Source organism: Podarcis pityusensis, assembly GCF_964106645.2.
Source record: "Podarcis pityusensis genome assembly, chromosome: 10".
In the NCBI taxonomy this organism is placed as follows: domain Eukaryota; kingdom Metazoa; phylum Chordata; class Lepidosauria; order Squamata; family Lacertidae; genus Podarcis; species Podarcis pityusensis.
The window spans coordinates 5,859,250-5,884,196 of NC_138035.1; the positions used below are offsets into that span (position 1 = coordinate 5,859,250).

General features: G+C 48.4%; 1 protein-coding gene across 5 annotated transcripts in view; it reads left to right on the top strand.

Moving 5' to 3' along the window:
• Positions 1–24,947, top strand: part of IRF5 (interferon regulatory factor 5) — a 48,215-nt gene that overhangs the window by 9,085 nt on the left and 14,183 nt on the right. Inside the window, exons 1-5 of one of the 5 annotated variants that reach the window (XM_081023016.1) lie at positions 9,072–9,250; positions 16,991–17,219; positions 19,082–19,294; positions 22,211–22,400; positions 24,828–24,874. In XM_081023016.1, the coding sequence (XP_080879142.1) occupies positions 19,121–19,294; positions 22,211–22,400; positions 24,828–24,874 (411 nt within the window). In that variant the 5' untranslated portion in view covers positions 9,072–9,250; positions 16,991–17,219; positions 19,082–19,120. Of the gene's footprint in view, positions 1–9,071; positions 9,251–16,506; positions 16,827–16,990; positions 17,220–19,081; positions 19,295–22,210; positions 22,401–24,827; positions 24,875–24,947 lie in introns of those variants that run through there. The other 4 variants (XM_081023017.1, XM_081023015.1, XM_081023013.1 and 1 more) reach the window with 4 other exon arrangements.

A 24,947-nucleotide genomic window follows, 5' to 3' on the forward strand; every position in this document is an offset into this window, starting at 1 on the left:
AGAGGGCCAGATGAACGAGTCCTGAGGGTCGTGTTTGGGTCTCGCCCAGGCCAGAGACCCCCAACCCCCTGCCCTAGAACAAAGCCCTAAAGACTCCTGGCGCTGCCACCCCCTGGCAAAGGACCCCTGACACAGCTGGAAGGCAGAGCTGCTGCTTGAGTCACGGCCAGCAGGGCGAGGCCTGCAGCCGGTTTGGCCGCTTTGCCATGGAACCGGCACCAGGCACTTGGGGGGCTGGAAGGTGACTCAAAGAAGGTCACCTTTCCGTGCAGTCTCCTGTCCCCAGGCAGTAGAGATTACGGGCAGAGGATTTCTAAACCATCCCTGAGATGCTTATCTCCCTAACCCTCTTCTTTCTCTCTCTCCTTTTTATGATGCTTAGGATGAAACTGAAGGTGGGAAGGGGCGGGAGGCGTGCTGAGTTTAGAGGGAAGAGAATTGCACTGATTCCAGGGCTGTTTGTTCAAGACGGAATTGAGGAATGATGCCCATGGGCTTTGCGTGTTTTGTTTGGGATTCTTTAGAGGAGCTCTAAATAAGGTGGGGGGACGTGGGTGGCGCTGTGGGTTAAACCACAGAGCCTAGGACTTGCCGATCAGAAGGTCAGCGGTTCGACTCCCCGCGACGGGGTGAGCTCCCGTTGCTCGGTCCCTGCTCCTGCCAACCTAGCAGTTCGAAAGCACGTCAAAAAGTGCAAGGAGATAAATAGGTACCACTCAGGCGGGAAGGTAAACGGCATTTCCATGCGCTGCTCTGGTTCGCCCGAAGCGGCTTAGTCATGCTGGCCACATGACCCGGAAGCTGTACACTGGCCAGTAAAGCGAGATGAGCGCTGCAACCCCAGAGTCAGCCACGACTGGACCTAATGGTCAGGGGTCCCTTTACCTTTACATACATACATACAGTGGTACCCCTGGATGCAAACGGGATCCGTTCCAAAGCCCCGTTTGCAACCTAAAGTGAACACAACTCGCATCTGCGCGGGTCGCGATTCGCTGCTTCTGTACATGTTCGTGACGTCACTTTGAGTGTCTGCGCATGCGCGAGCACCGAAACCCAGAAGTAATGTGTTCCATTACTTCCGGGTCGCCGCTGAGTGCAACCCAAAAATGCTCAATCTGAAGAAACGTTAACCCAAGGTATGACTGTACATATATACCCAGCCACTCTGGGCGGCTCCCCAAAGAATATTAATACAGTGGTACCTCGGATTACAGATGCTTCAGGTTACGGACTCCGCTAACCTAGTAATAGTACCTCAGGTTAAGAATTTTGCTTCAGGATGAGAACAGAAATTGCATGGCAGCGGCGGGAGGCCCCATTAGCTAAAGTGGTGCTTCAGGTTAAGAACAGTTTCAGGTTAAGAACGGACCTCTGGAACGAATTAAGTACGTAACCAGAGGTGCCACTGTATAATAGGATTATTCATTTCATTTCTGCTTTATATTTTAAACAAAAAAAAACTCAGTTTACAACACATTAAGGCATCAAACAAAACAATCCAAAATAAAGCAATTTGAAGCTTCAGGGAGAATATTTCAGATCCTCCCCTAAGGGACATTTTTGCTTTCCCCATATTTATTTATCTACTTGATTTATGAGCTGCCCCATAACAGAAGAAGTCTAGGAAGCCAGGGTGGTGTTGTGGTTAGAATGTCGGACTAGAACCTAGGAGATCTGGGTTCAAATCCTCGTTTGGTCATAATAATAATAATAAATTTTATTTATACCCCGACCTCTCCGGCCAGAGCCGGGCTTAGGGCGGCTAGCACCAGTAAAATTACAGTAAAAACATAATAAGAAAAAAACCCAATTTAAAATACAGGTTAAAATGCAATTTAAAATGCAGCCTCATTTTAAAAGTCAAAACCATAAGGGGAGGGAAGCATAAGGGTCAGACCGAGTCCAAACCAAAGGCCAGGCGGAACGGCTCTGTCTTGCAGGCCCTGCGGAAAGATGTCAGGTCCCACAGAGCCCTGGTCTCTTGGGACAGAGCGTCCCACCAGATCGGGGCCAGTGCTGAAAAGGCCCTGACCCTAGTAGCTCACTGGCTGATCGTGGAGTCAATCTTAATCTCCCTCGCTGGGTCATTGTAGGGGTTAAATGAGGAGGGGGTGAGGAGGTGGGATATAATTGCAATGAATAAGCTCTTCTGCTCACCTGCTTAAGAGAAATGGAGGGGTCAGTCGGATGGAAATGGCATCCACAGATCTCCACATGGACACAATTAGACCCGTGACAGTTGCAAAACGTGCCTGGCGCCTGGCTAATTTCTAACACTGGGTTTAACTCTGCAAAATCGCTCCAGGAATTAGGGTGGGAAGTTTTCTATTGGAAGCAAAGCATCCCACCCTCCAGAAGAAAAACTCTTAATTATGGGTAGGCAAACTAAGGCCCAGGGGCCGGATCCGGCCCAAACGCCTTCTCAATCCAGCCTGCAGACGGTCTGGGAATCAGCATGTTTTTACAGGAGTAGAATGTGTCCTTTTATTTAAAATGCATCTCTGGGTTATTTGTGGGGCATAGGAATTCGTTCATTTTTTTCCAAATATGGTCTGGCCCCCCACAAGGCCCGAGGGACAGTGGACCGGCCCCCTGCTGGAAAAGTTTGCTGACCCCTGCTCTTAATCTCAGGGAGAAATGGGTATATTTGGACAGAAGCAAATGGATTTCATTTCACCAGTTCTCTGAAACGTTTGTCTTAACTCAGTATACATCTCTTTTCCCTTGGAGTTTTCTCAGCGTTCCTTGAAAATTTCCCTTGGAGTTTTCTCAGCATTCCTTGAAAATTTAGCTTGCCCTGATCTCTCCATAAGGAGTGAGCAGAAAAAATAGAAAATGAAAGCAGCTGCTTGAATATAAGAACTGGACTGGGGTCTGGGTTCAAGACTCACCTCTGCACTGGATTCACAGTGTGGCCTTGGGCAGTGTCCCAGCCTCAGTTCCCCATCTGTAAAATGGAACTATATTGACCTACCTGGTAAAATGGTAAATATTGTGAAGCCCTTTGTGGGTTAAAAGTGATTGCAAAAATGAAGTATAGTGACACCAGTTATTTGAAATATGGTTTTTATTGAAATCAGACAGACACCTGCAATTCAAGTATTTTGCACCCCGCTGAAAATATATCTTTTATATTTCCAGGTGCATTTAGAGAATTAATTGGGTTCAGTCTTGTGTCATTTGCACAGTATTTTATTATTTCTAGATGTTGTAATGCCTTTGATGTACACCACCATGATATCTTTTTGTGAGCTGGTAGTTTATGAATGTTCTAAATTGCTTTATTTAGAAGAGGCAACAGCAGACAGCGCTGCGCTCAGTTCAGAAATCCCATTGTGCAACAGACTTCTGCTTGCACAATTAAACTTCCCTTCCCCTGCAGTGAAAAACTGATCCTGTGGCTGCCGATAATTCTGCCAATGACATTCACGTATCTACGTACTTTGCAAAAATTTATTCAGCTTCAGCTAATCCTGGGGAAGGGGCGATGAAGTCAGTTCAACATTCCCTTTTCCCAGCCCTCTCTGACTTCCAACATTTTGCCCAGGCATTGCCAGTTTTCGCAACCACGAAGACTTAGAAGTTTGCTTTCCAGCCAAAGCTGAAATGCTGAAATAGCTGATTTCTGTCCCTGTTACCAGTTTCTGTACTTAAAAGGCACTTTCTCAGACCCATGGAATAATGCACAAATCTGATACGAAGGTTTTGGCTTGGCGGTAATGACCTCCAGTAATGTTGCTAGGGCTGTGTGATCAATTTGGGAGCGGTCCTTCAGCATAAAAAAATCAGGACACATGGGCAGTCTTAAAGTAGGGTTGCCAAACGTCCAAAATTTACCGGACATAGCCGGGATTTGGCCGTCTGTAACAGTGCCCAGGCGGAAATCGCTTGAATATCCTGGGTTATCTCCTTTGCTGAAGGTTTTCAAGAGGAAACAGGGCAAATAGGAGCTGTAATTAATATTGGCGCTGGGAAACTCAACTCTCCATTCTCTCCATTCCTCCCCCCTTCTAAAAACCAAGGTCAGCTTGAAAGAGCAAAGGCAGTGACTACCTATGCTTTTTAACATCTACATGAAGCCGCTGGGAGAGATCATCAGGGGGTTTGGGCTGGGTGTTCATCAGTATGCGGATGATACCCAACTCTACCTCTCTCTTAAATCAGAACCAGTGAAGGCAGTGAAGGTCTTGTGTGAGTGTCTGGAGGCGGTTAGAGGATGGATGACGGCTAACAGATTGAGGTTGAATCCTGACAAGACAGAAGTACTGTTTTGGGGGGACAGGGGGTGGGCGGGTCTGGGGGATTCCCTGGTCCTGAATGGGGCAACTGTGCCCCTGAAGGACCAGGTGTGCAGCCTGGGAGTCATTTTGGACTCACAGCTGTCCATGGTGGTGCAGGTCAATTCTGTGTCCAGGGCAGCTGTCTACCAGCTCCATCTGGTATGCAGGATGAAACCCTACCTGCCCGTGGACTTTATCGCCGGAGTGGTCCAGGCTCTGGTTATCGCCCGCTTGGACTACTGCAATGCGCTCTCCGTGGGGCTACCTTTGAAGGTGACTCAGAAACTGCAATTAATCCAGAATGTGGCAGCTAGACTGGTGACTGGGAGCAGCCACTAAGACCACATAACACATACCGTATTTTTCGTTCTATAGGGCGCACCGGCCCATAGGACGCACCTCGTTTTTTGGGGGGGGAAATGAATAAAAAAAATTATGCCCCCCCCCCGCCGCGGCTGCCGCCCCAAGCCTTGTGCACACCTGCAAGAAGCACGGGGCACCCTCCGGAGGGCTCCCCGTGCTTCGGGCGACAGGCTGCCGCCCCAAGCCTCGCGCGCTCAGCGGGACCTCCTGCCGGGCGCGCATGGCTTGCAGACACTCGCTGGGGCTGCAGGCTGCTGCCTGCAAGCCTTGTGAGCCCGCGGGAACTCCCACCAGGCTTGCAAGGCTTGCGGATAGCTTCCTGAAGCCTGGAGAGCGAGAGGGGTCGGTGCGCACCGATGCCTCTCGCTCTCCAGGCTTCAGCGAAAGCCTGCATTCGCCCCATAGGACGCACACACATTTCCCCTTCATTTTTGGAGGGGAAAAAGTGCGTCCTATGGAGCGAAAAATACGGTAACCTGAAAGACCTGCATTGGCTCGCAGTCTGTTTCCGAGCACAATTCAAAGTGTTGGTGCTGACCTTGAAAGCCCTAAATGGCCTCGGCCCAGTAGACCTGAAGGAGCGTCTCCACCCGCATCGTTCTGCCCGGACACTGAGGTCCAGCGTCGAGGACCTTCTGTCAGTTCCCTCCCTGCGAGAAGTGAGGTTGCAGGGAACCAGGCAGAGGGCCTTCTCGGTGGTGGCGCCTGCCCTGTGGAACGCCCTCCCTTCAGATGTCAAGGCAATAAGCAACTATCTTACTTTTAGAAGACATCTGAAGGCAGCCCTGTTTATGGAAGTTTTTAAATGTTCGATGCTGTATTGTGTTTTTAATATTCGGTTGCAAGCCACCCAGAGTGGCTGGGGCCAGATGGACGGGGTATAAATAATAAATTATTATTAGTAATAATAATATTAATAATAATAATAATAATAATAATAATAATAATAATATACCTTTTACTGAGTGCTCACTGGAAGGACAGATCCTGAAGCTGAGGCTCCAAGACTTTGCCCACCTCATGAGAAGAGAAGACTCCCTGGAAAAGACCCTGAATTTGGGAAAGATGGAGGGCACAAGGAGAAGGGGATGACAGAGGACGAGATGGCTGGACAGTGTTCTCAAAGAGACCAAGATGAGTTTGGCCAAACTGCGGGAGGCAATGGAAGACAGGAGTTCCTGGCGTGCTCTGGTCCAGGGGGTCACAAAGAGTTGGACATGACTAAACGACTAAACAACAACATGGTTTTCCCAGTAGTGCTGTATGGAAGCGAGAGCTGGACCATAAAGAAGGCTGATTGCCGAAGAATTGATGCTTTTGAATTCTGGTGATGGAGGAGACTCTTGAGAGTCCCATGGACTGCAAGAAGATCAAACCGATCCATTCTGAAGGAAATCAGCCCTGAGTGCTCACTGGAAGGACAGATCGTGAAGCTGAGGCGCCAAGACTTTGGCCACCTCATGAGAAGAGAAGACTCCCTGGAAAAGACCCTGATGCTGGGAAAGATGGAGGGCACAAGGAATCATAGAATCATAGAATCATAGAGTTGGAAGAGACCACAAGGGCCATCGAGTCCAACCCCCTGCCAAGCAGGAAACACCATCAGAGCACTCCTGACATATGGTTGTCAAGCCTCTGCTTAAAGACCTCCAAAGAAGGAGACTCCACCACACTCCTTGGCAGCAAATTCCACTGTCGAACAGCTCTTACTGTCAGGAAGTTCTTCCTAATGTTTAGGTGGAATCTTCTTTCTTGTAGTTTGGATCCATTGCTCCATGTCCGCTTCTCTGGAGCAGCAGAAAACAACCTTTCTCCCTCCTCTATGTGACATCCTTTTATATATTTGAACATGGCTATCATATCACCCCTTAACCTCCTCTTCTCCAGGCTAAACATGCCCAGCTCCCTTAGCCGTTCCTCATAAGGCATCGTTTCCAGGCCTTTGACCATTTTGGTTGCCCTCCTCTGGACACGTTCCAGTTTGTCAGTGTCCTTCTTGAACTGTGGTGCCCAGAGCTGGACACAGTACTCCAGGTGAGGTCTGACCAGAGCAGAATACAGTGGCACTATTACTTCCCTTGATCTAGATGCTATACTCCTATTGATGCAGCCCAGAATTGCATTGGCTTTTTTAGCTGCCGCGTCACACTGTTGGCTCATGTCAAGTTTGTGGTCAACCAAGACTCCTAGATCCTTTTCACATGTACTGCTCTCAAGCCAGGTGTCACCCATCTTGTATTTGTGCCTCTCATTTTTTTTGCCCAAGTGCAATACTTTACATTTCTCCCTGTTAAAATTCATCTTGTTTGTTTTGGCCCAGTTCTCTAATCTGTCAAGGTCGTTTTGAAGTGTCATCCTGTCCTCTGGGGTGTTAGCCACCCCTCCCAGTTTGGTGTCATCTGCAAATTTGATCAGGATGCCTTTGAGTCCATCATCCAAGTCGTTGATAAAGATGTTGAATAAGACCGGGCCCAAGACAGAACCCTGTGGCACCCCACTAGTCACTCTTCTCCAGGATGAAGAGGAACCATTGATGAGCACCCTTAGGGTTTGGTCAGTCAGCCAGTTACAAATCCACTGAGTGGTAGCATAGTCAAGACCACATTTTACCAGCTTCTTTACAAGAATATCATGGGGCACCTTGTCAAATGCCTTGCTGAAATCAAGGTAGGCTACATCCAATGTGTTCCCTTCATCTAGCAGGCTTGTAATTCTGTTAAAAAACGAGATCAGGTTAGTCTGACATGACTTATTTTTCAGAAATCCATGCTGACTATTGGTGATCACAGCATTCCTTTCTAGGTGCTCACAGACTGTTTGCTTAATGATCTGCTCCAGAATCTTCCCTGGTATTGATGTCAGACTGACTGGGCGGTAATTATTTGGGTCCTCTCTTTTCCCCTTTTTGAAAATAGGGACAACATTTGCCCTCCTCCAGTCTGCCGGGACTTCGCCTGTTCTCCAGGAATTCTCAAAGATGACTGCCAGTGGTTCTGAGATCACATCTGCCAGTTCTTTTAATACTCTTGGATGCAGTTCATCTGGCCCTGGAGAAGGGGACGACAGAGGACGAGATGGTGGGACAGTGTTCTCGAAGCTACCAGCATGAGGGAGGCAGTGGAAGACAGGAGTGCCTGGTGTGCTCTGGTCCAGGGGGCCATGAAGTGTCAGACACGACTAAACAACAACAACAGCCTTCTACTAGGCTTCATTGCACTTTCCTCATTGGGCTTGAAATAAACTATTTTCATCTCCGGTCCAGGGCTGCCGCCGAATTGAAAGTGTTGATATTAAGTGAGGGCGAATGACCTAAAGCAAACAGAGGTCTCCAGCGCCCAATGCAGCAAGGTCAGGGTGTTTCGGTGCTGCCGAAATCCGAGTAACGCCGGCTGAACCGGTTAGGGGGATCGGGGCCTGGGGCTTGTTGTGAGGTTAAGCCTCAGAATCTCTTCAGGGCAGTCCACAGGACCATAAATTGAGAGCTTAGCACCAAGAATGCAAGGAGACGATTTTGAGAAGGTCACCGGAGCATGTGGTCTCATTTTGATGGCATTGCAAAGAATTCGGTTCAGCTCAGTCTTGTAGGAAAATGCTGCTGTATTCAAGGTGCTCACATGGGTGCTTAAAGCCTTGAGGAACTCAGGCCGCAAATACGTGAAAGGCTTGTTTCTACCCTACAGACCCTCTCGGGGGCTGAGAACTACAGAGGGGGCCTTCTTGGTAGCTGCTCCACCTTCAGAGGGCCTTCTCGGTGGTGGCCCCTAAGCTGTGGAATTCCCTCCCCAAAGAGGTGCCTCTGGCCTCTTCATTGCACAGCTTCTAGCAAATGCTGAAGACACATCTATTCACCTTGGCCTTAGATTCTTGGCAGGTATGTTTTTAGGAACCACCTTATTGTTAGGGTTGTTGTTGTTGAATCGTTTAGTTGTGTCCGACTCTTCGTGACCCCTGGACCAGAGCACGCCAGGCACTCCTGTCTTCCACTGCCTCCCGCAGTTTGGTCAAACTCATGTTGGTCTCTTCGAGAACACTGTCCCACCATCTCGTCCTCTGTCGTCCCCTTCTCCTTGTGCCCTCCATCTTCCCCAACATCAGGGTCTTTTTCAGGGAGTCTTCTCTTCTCATGAGGTGGCCAAAGTCTTGGAGCCTCAGCTTCAGGATCTGTCCTTCCAATGAGCACTCAGGGCTGATTTCCTTAAGAATGGAGAGGTTTGATCTTCTTGCAGTCCATGGGACTCTCAAGAGTCTTCTCCAGCACCAGAATTCAAAAGCATCCATTCTTCGGCGATCAGCCTCCTTTATGGTCCAGTTCTCACTTCCATACATCACTACTGGGAAAACCATGGCTTTAACTATACGGACCTTTGTTGGCAAGGTGATGTCTCTGCTTTTTAAGATGATGTCTAGGTTTGTCATTGCTTTTCTCCCAAGAAGCAGGCGTCTTTTAATTTCGCGGCTGCTGTCACCATCTGCAGTGATCATGGAGCCCAAGAAAGTAAAATCTCTCGACGTCTGCAATGGTCAAGATGGGGCACTCTCCCCATTCCATGTACAAACCCTGACCAGACAGGCAATGGGAAGCTGCCCCACACCCTACCCAAGAGGTGAGTGTCAGAGATGGCTGTGCACCCCTCTGTCCTGCAACATCTCCGCCCCTCAGCACCCGCCGCCTGAGGCATCCGCCCAAATCCGCCTAACGGTTGAGCCGGGACGCCACTCGCTAATCACAGTTCCCAACAACGTTTTGCACAAAGCACCCTGCGCTGTTTGCACACATTTGGGCTTCTCTGCACCCCCTCAAGCAACGGCGGAGGCCAGTCCGACGACTCTGGGTGCTCCCGGTTTTGTCATCGTTGCTGGTACCTGAGAGGCCTTTTCCCTCCACCTGCTCCCGTCCGGAAAAGGTGGAAGTGCCGCGCCTGCCGTTGTGCAATACCCCACAGAAGAGGCTTATTCACCCGCTGACACCGACGGCTGCCTTCTGGGAGTCGGCCGATTCTCTCGCTGAGCAGTCAGAGCTCCAAATCCCAGCTCAGAAGCTGGCTGGGTGTGACCCGTGGCCCAAGCAGGGCAATAAACAACAAGACTTCACCTTCCTCTCCTCCCAAATCTACGCTGAAGGCTCTCCCAAACTTCCAGAGCAAGATTTGAGGGACATGCAAGGAGAGGAGACGAAGGTGAGGTCCGTGATCAGATATTCGTTCCCCTTGCACCGAGACACCTTTGAGTGGCCTTTTCAGTGGTGGCTGCCCCCAGGGAACTCCCTTCCTGAGAAAGCCAGACCAGCTGCCCTTTTGCAGGAAGGAAAAGACTGTCTTATTCCAGCAGATTTGGGGGAACTGACTTTGTCTTTAATGAAAGGGCTTTTAAATGTTGTCTTTTATTAGCCGTATTTCAATAGATTTGATTCCCCCCCCTTCATGTTTCTTTAGTTTGTGTGCTGTTTTTGTTAACCGTATTTCAACAGATTTGTTTTTCCTTTTATATTGTTTTATAATTATATTATCGAGTTACTTCCAAACAATTATCTCCTATGCTTTCCCCCCAAAGTTTCACAAATTGGTTTCACATCAAACAAGCACATGGCTTCCTGTGTTAACTTTCCACCTTCACATCCAGAGTGTTTATCATCAAACCCTTCTCTGCTACATTATGCACCAGACATCAGTTACAAAAGAAACCCTGTACAATCAGGGGAGCAGGTGGCGCTGCGGTCTAAACCACTGAGCCTCTTGGGCTTGCTGATCAGAAGGCTGGCGGTTCGAATCCCCGCGACGGGGTGAGTTCCCGTTGCTCGGTCCCTGCTCCTGCCAACCTAGCAGTTTGAAAGCACACTAGTGCAAGTAGATAAATAGGTACCACTATGGCAGGAAGGTAAACGGCATTTCCGTGCGCTCTGGCTTCCATCACGGTGTTCCGTTGCGCCAGAAGCTGTTTAGTCATGCTAGACGCATGACCCGGAAAGCTGTCTGTGGGCAAACGTCGCCTCCCTCGCCCTGAAAGCGAGAGGAGTACCACACCCCATAGTCAAATTCAGCTGGACTTAAGCGTCCTTTACCTTTTTACCTTTAAAAGACACCTGCTTCTTGGGAGAAAAGCAATGACAAGCCTAGACAGCATCTTAAAAAGCAGAGACATCACCTTGCCAACAAAGGTCCGTATAGTTAAAGCTCTGGTTTCCCCAGTAGTGATGTATGGAAGTGAGAGCTGGACCATAAAGAAGGCTGATCACCGAAGAATGGATGCTTTTGAATTCTGGTGCTGGAGGAGACTCTTGAGAGTCCCATGGACTGCAAGAAGATCAAACCTCTCCATTCTGAAGGAAATCAGCCCTGAGTGCTCACTGGAAGGACAGATCCTGAAGCTGAGGCTCCAAGACTTTGGCCACCTCATGAGAAGACTCCCTGGAAAAGACCCTGATGTTGGGAAAGATGGAGGGCACAAGGAGAAGGGGACGACAGAGGACGAGATGGTGGGACAGTGTTCTCCAAGCTACCAGCATGAGTTTGACCAAACTGTGGGAGGCAGTGGAAGACAGGAGTGCCTGGCGTGCTCTGGTCCAGGGGGTCACAAAGAGTCGGACACGACTAAACGACTAAACAACAACAACTTTTTTACCTTTAGTACAATCATTTTATCAGTTGTTTGTTGCTGCTCCCATCTCGAATCCTGCCCACGATTTCATTTGACTATACAGCGGTACCTCGGAAGTCGAACGGAATCCGTTCCAGAAGTCCGTCCGACTTCCAAAATGTTCAGAAACCAAGACAAGGCTTCCGATTGGCTGCAGGAAGCTCCTGCAGCCAATCAGAAGCCTCGTCGGACGTTTGGGTTCCAAAGCACGTCCGCAAATCCGGGAGCCAAAACGTTTGACTTGCAAGGCATTTGGGCTCCAAGGTACGCCTGCAATACTTATTTGAATAGTAGCCTTTTGTCTTTTATCTCTGTTTTAATTTTCGTAAGCCACCCTGAATCTTGGTTCGGGGGAAAGGCGGGATATAAATAACTATAGTCACCCACCCCATCCATTCCTTTGCCTTTCCAAACTGGGGGGGGGGGGGGTGGAGTAATGAGAGCCACTGAAAGAAACCCCTGAAAAGGGGTCCGAGTGTGACCCATGTGATTTCCTCCCCAGGAGGCAGAAGGAACTGAAAGCACAGTCTGTTCTATGTATGGGGTTTTCTTTTTTGGTGTTGTTTTTTTCCTTTCTTATTCTTCTCCCTGGGGGACATGACTCATTTCATGAGGTCTAGCGCTTGAAATGCGGAAAGAGGCAAACTTGTAAAGAAATGAAACCAATTCACCTGAAAAAAGGGGACAGATGGACAGGCACGCCAGGGCCGGATTTAAGTTTTGATCAGGCCCTCAGCTACTGAAGGTAATGGGGCCCTTTCTATGTCCAGCTGTCCTCTGTCAACAAAAAATGGTCGCTGTTTTTTGTGTTGAATATATGCTATATGGTAATTGATGGACCTAATAGGTATCTAAAGCCATTTGCACCTAACAAATAGAAGCCGTCATAGCACAAAACACTGTTGCTGTATGTAAGTTTTATTTTATTTGTTTTTTATCTTATATTTTGGAAATGTGCATCCAGTTTTTTTCCCCCTTTGATTTTCTTGGGGGCGCTCAAAAGAGTGGATCCTAAGCTAGAGCTTGTTTAGCTTATACATAAATCCAGCACTGACAGGCACACACAGCAACAACCGCTTCCACACACATAATGTGTTTCATGTGGGGCTGCTGTTGGACCCTGAGAATCATCTAGTCCAGGGGTCGGCAACCTTCGGCCTATGGGCCAAAAGCAGCTCATGGGAGTCATTTAACTGGCCCATGAGCCGCCTCCAAATCAAGCCGCCCGCTTAGCGAGTCCCCACGCGCTGCGCTAAAACGGCACAGCGCGGAGCGGGGACTAGCTTCCACGGCGCCGGAAATCGCACATGCGTCTGTGCAGGTGCAGACACTGGAAATCGCATCTACGCAGACGCGATCCGGCCCATGGAATGATCTCCGCCCACGGAATGATCTCCGCGGTAGTGAACCAGCCCAGGCGAGGTAAACCTTGCCCGACCCCTGATCTAGTCCAACCCCCTGCAATGCAAGAGTCTTTTGCCCGACGTAGGACTCGAACTCGCAACCCTTCGCTCAAGAGTCTTGTGCTCTACTAGCTGAGCTATCGACAAGATGGCTGCCAATTGGGATAGCTTCAAAAGAAGATTAGACAAATTTACAGAGGAGATACAGCTGTCAATAGGTACTAGGCATGATGGTGACTCTCTGCCTCCATTGCTGGAAGCAGTAAGCCTCTAAGCCCTTAGCTTTTTCTTAAGATTCAAGGCAGGTGAAAGAAAAGTCCTTCTTCACATGGCACATAGTTGAACTATGGAACTCCCTCCCACTGGAAGCATAGCTGTCAACCGTCCCTTATTTGGCGGGACAGTCCCTTATCCCAGCGCCGTGTCCCGCTGCTGTCCCTTATTGATGATGTCCCGTAAATTTCCCGGGTTTCAAAGGAAGCAGCTCCTCTCCCTCCCTCCCTGCCGGCCAGGGAGGAGGGAGGCTCCAACTGTGTTGCTTGGCTGCGTTGCTCACCCAATAAGGAGTCTAAGAACGACTGGGGGGGTGGAGCTTGCATGCCTTGTGCCGATCAAATCGGCCGCATTGCCTGGGGACTCGCCTTTGCTCAGCGCTTCCCAGCGGAGAGGGGACGGTGGTTTCCCTTGCTGCATCCCCTTTGCCGGGTTGCTGCGCTGTGGGAACCACTGCTTGAGGCTTCGTTTGGCTGCTGGCTGGGCTTTCTGCCTTTGGCTTGGAGGGGCTCAGAAGTCGAACATCCCTGTGCTCTGAAAATCCCTTATTTTGGCTGCTGATCCCTTATTTTCGAGGCTGCTGGTCCCTTATTTTCAAATCTGTAAGTTGACAGCTATGACTGGAAGCAGCAACGGGACCAACCTAGGTGTCTTTCAAATAGGATTTGGCAGGTTCGGAGAGGAGAGGGCAGTCGATGGCCACTATTCTCGGCGGTTATGCTCTGCGGATGATCAAAGGCATACCCGGCAAGTGTCCCCAAAAAGCCGGGACACCCTGGTTTTTATCGCGAGAGCACGGAGGCCATTTTGTTTGACGTGATTTCTCAGCACAATTCTCTCCTTGAAAAAAGTGCTTTCCCCCAGGGCTGTGATCTCGCATGGCGCCCCAAAGCACGTGGTGTTTTTTTGGAGGGGAAATTGTGTTGCACTAAAAAAAAATAATGAGAAGATGGTGTCCCAGCTTTTGGCTTCACCGTGTTGGAAGGTATGCAAAGGCCACAAAGACATCAAAATCCCAGTTGCTAGGGGAGGGTTCTTTTGAATAAATCCTGCTGCGGCTTCCAGACAGGCTTCAGGTTGGTCTGATCCAGTAGGCAGATCTTGTCATCCTCTGTCACAGTAGCTGGGAATCCCAAGTGCAGAGATATGCTCTTGTGCTCGGTTTCCGCTGTTGATCTTCCCATCATGGGCATTTAGTCAGTCCCTCTGCAAACAGGGCACTGGTATACCTGGGCTGCCTTTGGTCGGATCCAGCAGCCAGGCCCTATGTTAAATCAAGCTCCTCCGGAAGGGAGCCATGTGGCTTTTGCCCGGCAGTCACCATACGGGGGAAACACAAAACCACCAACGCAGTTTCAAAATAATTCTTTCTTCCTAGGGAGCTCAGAGAACTGAAAAGGGGAAGGTCAAGGACTTCTGGTTCATTTCTGGTTTCAGAACGGCCGATGTTTTCTGGTATAAAACCAAACTAAAGTGCCAGTATAGAATGGGCACACGCAAACACGTGCCCCTATTTTCCAGGGATTTGCAGAAGCCGTCCCGGTTTCTGATTTGATCCCGGAATGTCTTGCTTTTCCTTGTTTTGTTTGTTTAGTCATGTCCGACTCTTCGTGACCCCATGGACCAGAGCACACCAGGCACTCCTGTCTTCCACTGCCTCCCGCAGTTTGGTCACACTCATGCTGGTAGCTTCGAGAACACTGTCCACCATCTCGTCCTCTGTCGTCCCCTTCTCCTTGTGCCCTCCATCTTTCCCAACATCAGGGTCTTTTCCAGGGAGCCTTCTCTTCTCAGGAGGTGGCCAAAGTCTTGGAGCCTCAGCTTCAGGATCTGTCCTTCCAGTGAGCACTCAGGGCTGATTTCCTTCAGAATGGAGAGGTTTGATCTTCTTGCAGTGCATGGGACTCTCAAGAGTCTCCTCCAGCACCACAATTCAAAAGCATCAATTCTGTTGTTGTTGTTGTTGTTGTTGTTGTTGTTGTTTAATCATTTAGTCATGTCCGACTCTTCGTGACCCCCTGGACCAGAGCACGCCAGGCACTCCTGTCTTCCACTGCCTCCCGCAGTTTGGTCAAACTCATGCTGGTAGGTTCGAGAACACTGTCCAACCATCCATCTCATCCTCTGTCGTCCCCTTCTCCTTGTGCCCTCCATCTTTCCCAACATCAGGGTCTTTTCCAGGGAGTCTTCTCTTCTCATGAATTCTACTCAGCTTTTAAAAAAAAAAGTGTCCCCGGATTCATTGAAAAAAATCTGGTAACCATATGATAGATAGATAGATAGATAGATAGATAGATAGATAGGACAAGATACAAGTGCTAGAAAGGAATGAGGACGTAACCGTCCTTTTGGAGTAAAACCAGCACGATTCAAGCACGCTCTTCTGAACAGGCTGCAAAGAACCATGCAACACCGCAAGGAGAAAGCCAAGTTTTGCTGGAGCGAAAAGACTGGTTTGGCAAGCGCAGTCTAGGTGTTTGGGAGTCGTCCTGAGGCGCAGGAATGCCCCAGGGAATCTACAGAGAAGAATGCGTAGCCTTGGCGTTTAAGTCTCCTCAGCTCCTGATACTGCTGCTAATCGCAGGGAGCTGGGATTTTTCCACGGAGAGCAACTTCTCCCCCCCCCCAACCCACCCCCTCGGACACCTTTGTGGATCTGTCTGATCCCCGAGGCTTAAAGCTGTTTGCAAGTTGACAGCTGCAAAAAATCATCGGAAGAAACCGTCGCGGAGGAGCACCGTCCTGCATCCTGAAACCAAGGCAAGGAGACTCGGCGGTTTGTTTAAGCGTGCTGGGAATTGCAGCCTTATCCAGGGCAAACTACAGTTCCCAAGATGCTTGTTGGGTTGGGTGTGCTCTAAATGTGTATTACACACACAGCCTCTTTCCCTTTTTTTTTTTTTAAAAAGCATGATTGATTTCCGACCGTGCAACAAGATTGCGGCCTCTTTCTCGTTCACACGTCACAATGGTCTTTTCAGGGTTCGGCTCAGGAGCTCTGTGGGTTTCTGAGGCTGTGTCACTGCTTCCTCTTATGATATAATAATAATAGTAATAATAATAATAATAATAATTTATACCCCCGCCCATTTGGCTGGGCTTCCCCAGCCACAAAATATTAAAATACCGTAATACATCAAACATTAAAAGCTTCCCTAAACAGGGCTTCCTTCAGATGTCTTCTAAAAGTCTGGTAGTTGCCTGGTTGCCTGAATATTTTCTGAGGTGGAAAAGGAAATCCAGTTACCAATGCCGGAAAGTATTGTTATAAGAAAAAAACTGCTCCTTTTCCCTTATGGGGTACCCAAAAGCCCATATAGAGTCCTTACGTGGGTTCCTTATTGGTAGGAGAAAATAACAGAGGCCAACCAGAGAATATTGAGAAGCAAAGCGGCTAGTAAGCCCGATCTTTATCAAACTGTTGCAACAGAGTCCCCACTCACCCCATGCAGGAGGGAGGAGAACCCAGAACAATGGTGCGCAAGCCCTTATATGTACTTTTGAAATTGCCCACCCTGTAGCCAAAGACCACCCCCCAAAAGCATCAAACATACATCACAGAAGGAGGTGGCCTACAGCAGAAATCCTGCCTGCCAGGATACCTGATAATGGTCACTGATTGCATTGCCTGGGCAACCTGGCCATCCTTTTGTGATGGTAAATACATTAGTTCCTGACTCCAGGTCACAGGCTCACCCTATTCATACGCAAATATGCCCTTAAGACAGGATTTGCAAGCAAAAAGACAATGGGGAGGCTTTCCCCATTTGCCTCCCTTCCTGCAGAGGAATATCTGAGGTCACTGGGAGAGTCAAAATGGCTTCAGGATTGCTCTCCTGTACTGTTTCAGACACGTGGTTCACATACTTATGTATGTGTTTGCCTTGTACATTGATGAACATATGATTTATATATATATATGAGACCTTAGAATTCCTATAACAGTGTTGTGATGGAGGTTAGGGGAGAGTGGTGGCTTCTCTTATTTCTGACCCAAGCGTAATACTCAGCGGAGAGTTTGTGTCTCCGTTGCAGCTGGTGACTGTCGGGGATTTCCCTGTTTTCTGCTCGGCATTGTAGCTGTCACACCTGTGGAACCAGAACTGGGAGGTTCTGAGTCATCTGCGGAGATTAGAGTCATCCCTCGGCTTAAAATGTGTGGCATGCCTTAGAAGCTTGCGAGGCCCCTGGCGGAGAGGAAAGGAGCCGTTTGCGGTGGCTGCTATTAAGAGAAGGAGGATTGTCACCCTCACTGTCTGCCTGGGTAAGGTTGTTTTCTGGGTTTCTTCCTGAGAAGGACACAGGAAAGTTCCCTAAACCATCACTTAACGGACTGGCTGCAAAGAACAGGCTGGAGGAGATCGGGAGAAGCTGTTTCAGGATGGAATTTTTGTGCTTCCCGGCTGGAGGATTTCAAAGGGTTTTAGGGCAGGCTTCAAAATATTTAGGGGTATGCGTGCTCCTTTCATGACAGCAGTCACAAAATTAAAAGATGCCTGCCTCCTGGGGCGAAAAGCAATGACAAACCTAGATAGCATCTTAAAAAGCAGAGACACTACCTTGCCAACAAAGGTCCGTACAGTGGTACCTCGGGTTACATACGCTTCAGGTTACACACTCCACTAACCCAGAAATAGTGCTTCAGGTTAAGAACTTTGCTTCAGGATAAGAACAGAAATCGGGCTCCGGCGGCGCGGCAGCAGCAGGAGGCCCCATTAGCTAAAGTGGTGCTTCAGGTTAAGAACAGTTTCAGGTTAAGAACGGACCTCCGGAACGAATTAAGTACTTAACCTGAGGTACCACTGTATAGTTAAAGCTATGGTTTTCCCAGTAGTGATATATGGAAGTGAGAGCTGGACCATAAAGAAGGCTGATCGCCGAAGAATGGATGCTTTTGAATTCTGGTGCTGGAGGAGACTCTTGAGAGTCCCATGGACTGCAAGAAGATCAAACCTCTCCATTCTGAAGGAAATAAGCCCTGAGCGCTCACTGGAAGGACAGATCCTGAAGCTGAGGCTCCAAGACTTTGGCCACCTCAGGAGAAGAGAAGACTCCCTGGAAAAGACCCTGATGTGGGGAAAGATGGAGGGCACAAGGAGAAGGGGATGACAGAGGAGGAGGTGGGTGGACAGTGTTCTCGAAGCTACCAGCATGAGTTTGACCAAACTGTGTGAGGCAGTGGAAGACAGGAGTGCCTGGCGTGCTCTGGTCCAGGGGGTCACGAAGAGGCGGACACGACTAAACGACTAAACAACAACAACATGCTCCTGCGTCCCCCCCAGAAAAAAAGACTGCGTAAACCCACTGACATCACTTTCCACAGCCAATGGCAACTGCCCAAGAAGCAGCAACAACATCCTGCCCCCCCCCAACCTGGCAATTGTGGGGGTGATAGTGGACAACCTTGTCTAGTTCCTTTTTGTATCTTACAATCATCCGTTATCACCTGATTTACAAATAAGTTGGCCTTTGGTTCTGAATATATTGCTTGTATGCCTTTTAAAAATTTGAATCCACCATTAATTTCTTCAAGGAATTTTGTCATGAAATTCCAAGAGACGTCGTCAAAGGCTTTTTCGTCATCTATAAACATCATTGCTGCTTTCTTTTCATTTTTGACCTATAGGTATTCTATTACATTCAGAATATTTCTTATATTCTCTTTTATTTGTCTACCTGGAAGGAATCCTGCCTGATCTTGATGTATATACTCATTTGATTTTTTTTCATTCTATTAGCTAAAATGTTTGCAAATAATTTAGAATCATTATTTAACAAGATAGGCCTATAATTTTTAATTTGCAGCAAATCTGAATCTTGTTTTGGAATTACTGTAATATGCCCTTTTCCATGTTTCTGGAATTTCACCTGTATTTAAAATCTCATTCATAACATCTTTCAATGGGTTTACCAATTGTTCACTTAGTTTTTTATAATACTTTGCCGTTAATCCAGCTGGACCAGGAAACTTGCCATTTTGTATAAATTAAAAATTATGCAGCTTTCAGATCGAATGCAAGGGAAACCCCACAAAGAGCGCAATGCAGCGATCTAACCATGAAGTCGCGAGTGCTTTCCCCCTCGGAGGCTGTCCGCTTCCTGACCGATTCTGCCTTCTCTTTGCAGGTCGGGCAGTGGGTCAGTCGTCCCTCCGGTGACGCCGCCATGAGCTCGCATCCCCGCCGCGTCCGCCTGAAGCCCTGGCTGGTGGCCCAAGTCAACAGCGGTCAGTACCCGGGACTCCGCTGGGTGGATGCTGAGAGAAAGCGCTTCTTCATCCCCTGGCGCCACGCCACCCGCCACATCCCCAGCCAGGACGACGAGAACACCATATTCAAGGTGCGTGAGGAGGGGGAGATCTAGCTTGCCGGCTAAAATTCCCTATATATCCCACATAACAGTGCCTTTTTCAAAAAGTAGGAATTAGGGCTGCAACCGTTAAACCAGCTTGGCTTAGAGTGCTTCCCAAACCTGGGTCTCTAGCTGCTGTTGGACTACAACTCCCATCATCCCTGACCGCTGGACGATGGGAGTTGTAGTCCAAAAACAGCCGGAGACCGAAGTTTGGGAAACACTGGCTTCTAGAGTGTCAGATCAGGACGTGGGAGACCAGGGTTCGAATCCCCACTTGCCCTTGGGAGACTGACGCTGGCTGTCGGCTCTAACCTACCTCACAGGGTTGCTGTGGCGATTAAACGAGGGGGAGAAAAAGGTAGGGTATAAATGCAATAATACCTACGGGACCGCCTCTCCTGGTATGCCCCACGGAGGACCTTAAGGTCCACAAATAACAACACCTTGGAGGTCCCAAGCCGCAAGGTGGTTAGATTGGTCTCAACTAGGGCCAGGGCCTTTTCAGTACTGGCCCCGACGTGGTGGAACGCTCTGTCCCAAGAGACTAGGGCCCTGCGGGACTTGACATCTTTCCGCAGGGCCTGCAAGATGGAGCTGTTCCACCTGGCCTTTGGTTTGGACTCAGTCTGACTCTTATGTTTCCCTCCCCTTAGGGTCTTGATTTATCGGCCACTTTAAAATGAGGCTGCATTTGAAATTGCATTTTAACCTGTATTTTAAATTGGGTTTTTTTTCCTATTATGATTTTACTGTAATTTTACTGGTGTTAGCCGCCCTGAGCCCGGCTCTGGCCGGGGAGGGCGGAGTATAAATAAAATTATTGTTGTTGTTGTGGCCGGGGAGGGCGGAGTATAAATAAAATTATTATTGTTGTTGTTGTTGTTAAAACATGGTTAGATCTGTGTTTCCCAAACTTGGGACTCCCATCATTCCTGACCACTGGATGATGAGAGTTGGAGATCAAAGCTGGAGATCAAAGTTTGGGAAACACTGGGTTTGGGAAACACTAGAAAACCAAACGCCAATTAATTTGTCACTTCAAGTATTTATGCAAAATACTGAGAGCGCCCTGTTGGAAGAGACGCCTCTTCACCTCGCAAAGGAGGGATTTTTTCCCCATCCAAGATGGCACCTACTTGGACATCGGCCCTCAGTGCGCCATGTGACAACGAGGAGCGCATGGGCATGTCAAAAGTGTTCTTTTTCATGTGGGGCTGAGGGGGCCCACAGGCAGGCAGGCAGCCCCCCAGATGTTGCTGGGGGTCTCCGTGGTGCCTGGTGGGAGATACAGCCCGGCAACAACATCTGGAGGGCACCAGGTTGGGAAAGGCTGGTCTGGGGTTAGGCCTAAGGGTTGCCATGGTAACAAGGAACGGGAGGGGGGATTTCTCCAGAGCAGCCGCCATTTTGCAGAATCCACGCCATGAAGGGAGCTCACCTGGTCAGGTCCTGGCAGGGCGTAAAAAAAAAGGTGTTTTTATTCTGCAGAGTTTTTAGAGTTAGCTGGGGAAAACTTTCATCCGACGGCTCTCTACGATGTTGCCATTTAGATCTTGCTTTACCTTTGTATTGCTTTCTTTAAAATATTCATACATATATTTTTATTTATCTGCAGCCCAGGCAGGTTGGAAAGGTAGCATGGAGATCGTTTTTGAATATAAAGAACACTTTTCTTTAAAGGAAAAATTAAAATTGCATTTTTAGAAAACCTATAAGCAAAATGTTGACAATTATAAATACATAAAGCAGATTAGCGTATCTCTAGCGGGCATTAATATAACGACGGTGTCAAAATAAATGAAAATTGTTTACCGATAAGCATATTTACAGTTCGCTCCTCTTATAAAATATCAGGGTGGTAGGCAACCTGATTTGGAAGTACGAAAAGTGCAAAGTGCCATAACAAAAATACAGAATGATGGTGGTAGATTGGGTTTTTTATACTGTTTTACTCTGATTAGAGTTTAATCATTTTTTAACAATCTTCTCTGCATTTTTATTTATTTATTTATTGGCTTTCTGTATTTTATCTGTGTGGTTTTTAATTCGTAAGCAGCCTTGAGTCCCTTTCTGGGACAAAGGCGAGATGTATAATAATAATAATAATAATAATAATAATAATTTACATGAAAAACTAAAGAAGATGTTGATAATATCAATAACAAAGAAACCAGAGACATATCTCTTTGGATTGATAGATGATGAGATACCACGGGGGGCGGATTTTTCTATATGCAAGTACAGCTGCTAGAATAGTGATTGCTCCTAGGTGGAAGTCACAAACTATACCCACAAAGGAGGAATGGATTTAGAAACTAAATGAATATTTAATTTTGGCAAAATTAACTGCTATAATAAGAAATCAGTCGAATCAAAAATTAAAAAAGGAGTGGAAATGTTTTGATGAATATATGGCAAAATATTGCTCAAAAAAAGATACGCTAATATGCCTAGATTAAAATGTGACGTACTGGATGGAAGAAAAATTAGTAAGGAAAGATAATAAGAATATATAGGTGATTTGAGAAGATTGTAGAATGCAAAGATTATTGTAAATTGTATAATGTGGAGGAAATCGAGTGGGAGGAAGGAGAAAAGAATAATATGATGGACTGAGGAAATATAAATGTAAATGTATGAGGGGATGAGGAGGAAATGGTGTTGGCTTTGGTACATCTGTATTGTAATGTAATAGGTGAAAACCAATAAAAAAAGATGAAAATCATCATCCAAACGACACAGAAACACCATTAATAACTACAAATTATTGTTACTGATTCTATCACTGTTGCATGTGGGGATGTGTGAGGGTGGCACTGGATATTGGTTCTTAAAACGGGCGCTCTCAGGTGGTGGTGTTTTAAATCTCTCTGCCCTGTGTCCTGTCGGTCCTTTTCCCAGGCCTGGGCCAAAGAGACGGGGAAATACAATGAAGGCGTCGACGAGCCGGACCCTGCCAAGTGGAAAGCCAACCTGCGCTGTGCCCTCAACAAGAGCCGCGAATTTAACCTGATTTACGACGGTACCAAGGACACCCCCATGCAGGCGTTCAAGATCTACGAGGTTTGCGATGCCCCACAGCCCAACGGAGGTACCAGCCGCCCCCTATGCGCTTGCAAACCCCAACCTTCCTGCTGCTCCCTGAAAAGAGCCGTTTCCCGCGCCCTTTCTCCCCACCCCTCCCCGAAGCAAAAGCGGGAAGCTGCCCGTCTGCTGGCTCCGGAAGACAGACAAAAACCCCATCATGCTCCTCCCGGCCACCCCCCGGGAGCCCAATGTGTTGCCTGTGAGATGCTTGGCTGCTTTGCCCCCTTGCCATAGCTGGTCAAACAGGTCCGGCTGGCTTTTGAAGCCCTGTGGAAACCTTCTTGACCTGGCACAGCAGTGGGGACGTCTTACCCATAGAGGCTAGTGGCGCAGGGCGCCAGGGCACATAGCTGTCAACCGTCCCTTATTTGGCGGGAAACTCCCTTATCCCAGCGCCGTGTCCCGCTGCTGTCCCTTATTGATGATGTCCCTTAAATTTCCCAGGTTTCAAAGGAAGCAGCTCCTCTCCCTCCCTCCCTGCCGGCCAGGGAGGAGGGAGGCTCCAACTGTGTTGCTTGGCTGTGTTGCTCACCCAATAAGAAGTCTAAGAACGACTGGGGGGGGTGTGGAGCTTGCATGCCTTGTGCTGATCAATTTGGCCGCATTGCCTGGGGACTCGCCTTTGCTCAGCGCTTCCCAGCGGAGAGGTGACGGTGGTTTTCCTTGCTGCGTCCCCTTTGCCGGGTTGCTGCGCTGTGGGAACCACCGTTTGAGGCTTCGTTTGGCTGCTGGTTGACTAAAATCCCTTATTTTGGCTGCTGATCCCTTATTTTTGAAGCTGCTGGTCCCTTATTTTCAAATCTGTAAGTTGACAGCTATGCCAGGGCGCCAAGTTCTGGAGGGCGCCAGGGAAAGAGGTGGAGGCTGGGCGCGGCGCCTCCCAGCATCAGCTCGCCGCCTCTGCCGCGCCGCACCGAAGCAGCGCCGCGCCGGGAGCCTCCACCTGCCATGGCCACCGTGGCACGAAGGGTCCAGCTGAACCGGGAGTCGCCACATCCAGTCTCCGCCTCTTCCCTGCCGGAGGAGCTGTCCTCCAGCCCTGCAAAACTGGGCACATCGCTAGCAGTGCCGTCCTCCCTAAAAAAGGTCGGCAGCTCTGGAAAATGGGGGGCACCGGAGGGATCTTCGCACCACGGCGCCAGATATGCTTAAGACGGCCCTGAACATGTCCCCCACAGATAACAACACCGTGGTCTTATTTCCTTCTATTCTTTTATTTATTTATTGGTTTTCAATAAATATGGGGGAAAGACTCCATAATTAAAATGAATGTCCTGCCAAAATGCTATATTTGTTCCAAACGATACCAATTATGAATAAAGAGAATTGCTTTGAAGAAGGGAGGAAAGATATAACGAGATTCGTGTGGCAAGGAAAAAACCCGCTGATAAAATATAAATGATTGACAGGAAGAAAGGAAAGGGGAGGATTAGCAGTGCCAAATTTAAAATTATATTATGAAGCAGAATGTTTCATTTGGGTAAGAGATTGGGTTAGATTGGAAAAAACTAAGATATTGGATCTTGAAAGTTTTAATAATAGGTACGGATGGCATGCGTATCTTAATTATGAGAAAGTAAAAGTCAATAAATAATTTACAAGTCATATATTAAGAGGTGCGTTATATAAAGTTTGGAACAATATAGATTGCATCTGGAACCACAGACATATTTCCTTCCATTCTTGGAGGCGTGGGTCAGGGATGGGATTGCTTCTAGGGCTGGGCAATATCCAGTTTTCAACATCATGACACGGCTCACAGGGCGATGTGCTGATACGTCATAATGTCTGGAATGTATCTTGGCTGCCTCTTCCATCTTCCCACCATAGGGAAGGAGGAAGCAGCCGGGACGCATTGCCTAGCCCTACATGGCAAGCAAGCCCCCATATTGCTCTGGAGGAACATGGGGGCTTCCTTAAACTGCTCAGCTGGAGGACATGATGCCAAGAGGCATTGGGGCTCGCTCAGCTGGGGGGGCGGGAGGTTCCCCCCCCCCAGTCGAGCAGCTCAAGGTAGCCGCAATGCCCCTGAAAGCTGCCCGCCTGCCTTTGCCCGAGCAGGCGAGAGCATCTTGCATGGCGCATCTTCCTTGACGCCCAAATGACTTGAGCTGGCCCCTCGCGCCTGCTTCCTCGCCTCTCCAGCCCTTCAGCAAAATTCAATTTCTGCAGTCGCTATGAATTTGTTGAAGACGAGTTTGGTAACAAGTCTCCCCTCCTTCTCTCTCACATGCACACAACATGATTTGCAAAAGTCTGCCCAGATATTGCCATAGTTTTGAGAGTCAGTCCTCTCCTCACAACCCCTGTGCTGTAAACCTTTCTGTTTTTACATTGGGGGGGGGAGAGGATAATTCAGGTGGGGGGACATGTAAAGCTCAAGAAAGAGGCTATGGGGAACGTACAACATTTATTTCCCCCCCTCCCTCAGAGCCTTTCGCTGGAGATGAGAACATCGGCCCTGAAGAAGAGGAGGAGGTAAGGAAGAATGACCTACTCGCTTTCTCTTTCTGATCATTTTTCATCCTTTGAGGAAACTGCAGACATTGGC